Source organism: Trachemys scripta, chromosome 12 (genome assembly GCF_013100865.1).
Source record: "Trachemys scripta elegans isolate TJP31775 chromosome 12, CAS_Tse_1.0, whole genome shotgun sequence".
Lineage (NCBI taxonomy): Eukaryota > Metazoa > Chordata > Testudines > Emydidae > Trachemys > Trachemys scripta.
In genome coordinates, this window is record NC_048309.1 from 35126113 (window position 1) to 35127896 (window position 1784).

The 1784-nt window shown below is 44.6% G+C and overlaps 1 protein-coding gene across 1 annotated transcript; it reads left to right on the plus strand.

The window, feature by feature from the left end:
* Nucleotides 1-233: 233 nt before the first annotated feature.
* Nucleotides 234-1184, plus strand: LOC117886117 (olfactory receptor 11A1-like). Its single transcript, XM_034787754.1, has one exon. The coding sequence runs from the start codon at nucleotides 234-236 to the stop codon at nucleotides 1182-1184; it is 951 nt and encodes a 316-aa protein (XP_034643645.1).
* Nucleotides 1185-1784: the final 600 nt, after the last annotated feature.

Genomic DNA, 1784 nt, shown 5'->3' on the forward strand with positions numbered 1-1784 from the left:
AGCAGATCTTTTAAACATCCATAGCACCAGTCAGGTCTTTGATTAGAGAAGGAACCTCTCTGATTTCGTTTTGTTTGAAATAGGGCACCAGAATATGAAAAATGTACTCCAAACTGAGGCAACTCACTTCCCTGGCAGTGAAGTTTTGAATATTTCTAGAATGATATGTATTGAAATAAAACGTGATCTACAAATTCTATTCTGATTTGTTCTGTGACTCTTAGGTGCAACTCATGGCAAACACAGAATGGGAAAATCAAACGTCCATCACAGAATTCATCCTCCTGGGATTTGGGAATCATCCTGAACTTCAGATTTTTCTCTTCCTGCTGTTCTTAGTGATCTACATTGTGACCATGGCCGGGAACATCCTCATCATGGTACTAGTTGTGTCTGATCAGCATCTTCACACCCCCATGTACTTCTTCCTGGGGAATTTGTCCTGCTTGGAGACCTGCTACACCTCCACCATCCTGCCCAGGATGCTGACCAGTCTCCTGACTGGGGACAGAACCATTTCTGTTACTGGTTGCCTTGTACAATTATATTTCTTTGGTTCTCTAGTTGACACAGAATGTTACCTCCTGGCTGCGATGTCTTATGATCGGTATTTAGCAATATGCAAACCACTGCACTATGGAACCCGTATGAATAACAGGTTCTGCTTCCAGCTAGCAGCTGGATCTTGGATAAGTGCATTTTTGGCTGTTATCATTGTTATATTTTTAATGTCACAGTTAATTTTCTGCGGCCCTAATGAAATTGACCATTTCTTTTGTGATCTCACCCCAATGATAAAACTGTCCTGCAGTGACACCCATAAGATGGAACTTGTGACCTTTTGGGGCTCCGTCTTATTCACTTTACCTCCATTTCTGTTGACCATGACATCCTATGTTTATATCATAATTGCCATCCTGAGAATCCCTTCTACTGCTGGGAAGCAAAAGGCCTTTTCCATCTGCTCCTCTCACCTCATTGTGGTGACCATTTTCTACGGGACCCTGATGATTGTCTATATCTTACCAAAAACTGAGATGCTGCAGGAGCTGAACAAAGTGTTCTCCCTTTGCTACACAGTCCTGACACCCCTGCTTAATCCCCTGATCTACACCCTGAGAAACAAAGGCGTCAAGTTGGCCTTGAGAAAAGCTGTCGGGAAATGTGTGGCTTTCATGAATTAATGGACTGAAGGTGAAATGACATGGAGAGCATGTGATCTCAGCCTCACCACCAGAAAAGCAGAATCTGGCCCATCTCTTTGTCAGAGGTGTGCGTTGTAACTTGCTCAGAGTGGGTGACAGGTGATAAGGGTTATCTAAACCTGTGTGTAGAAAGGAGAGTTGAAGGGAAAGAAAACAGCACCTACTGATTTACTTGAAGTAACAGATGTGCTTAGAGGTTTTCACAATTTCTGGGACAGTCACCAAAGGCCAGACTCATCAAGAGACTTAAACACCTAAACCCCAGATTTAGGCACTGCTGTGATCCACAACCCCCCCACCCTCCCACACACTTAACTTCCGCTTAACCCTCAATTCACTAGACCCCGAACTATTTGCTGTAAGTCCCTAGGAACCTAACTTTCTGTCTCTGGGCATACGCACAGGGGAAGGGGAATTTAACCAGGGTCTCCTCCTACACCTCAGGTGAGTTCCCTAGCCACAGGGGCTACAAGTTATAAAGGAGAGCTCCTCCCCCACTATCTGTTTTGTGTCTCTAGTTCGTAGATCGCCAGTGGAGAAAGACACCTCCCTGCAGCCCAGATTTAGGTGCCGATCTTT

Excerpts from the sequence above, each read along its gene's own strand:
- LOC117886117 (XM_034787754.1), top strand. The coding sequence starts at position 234 with ATGGCAAACACAGAATGGGAAAATCAAACGTCCATCACAGAATTCATC.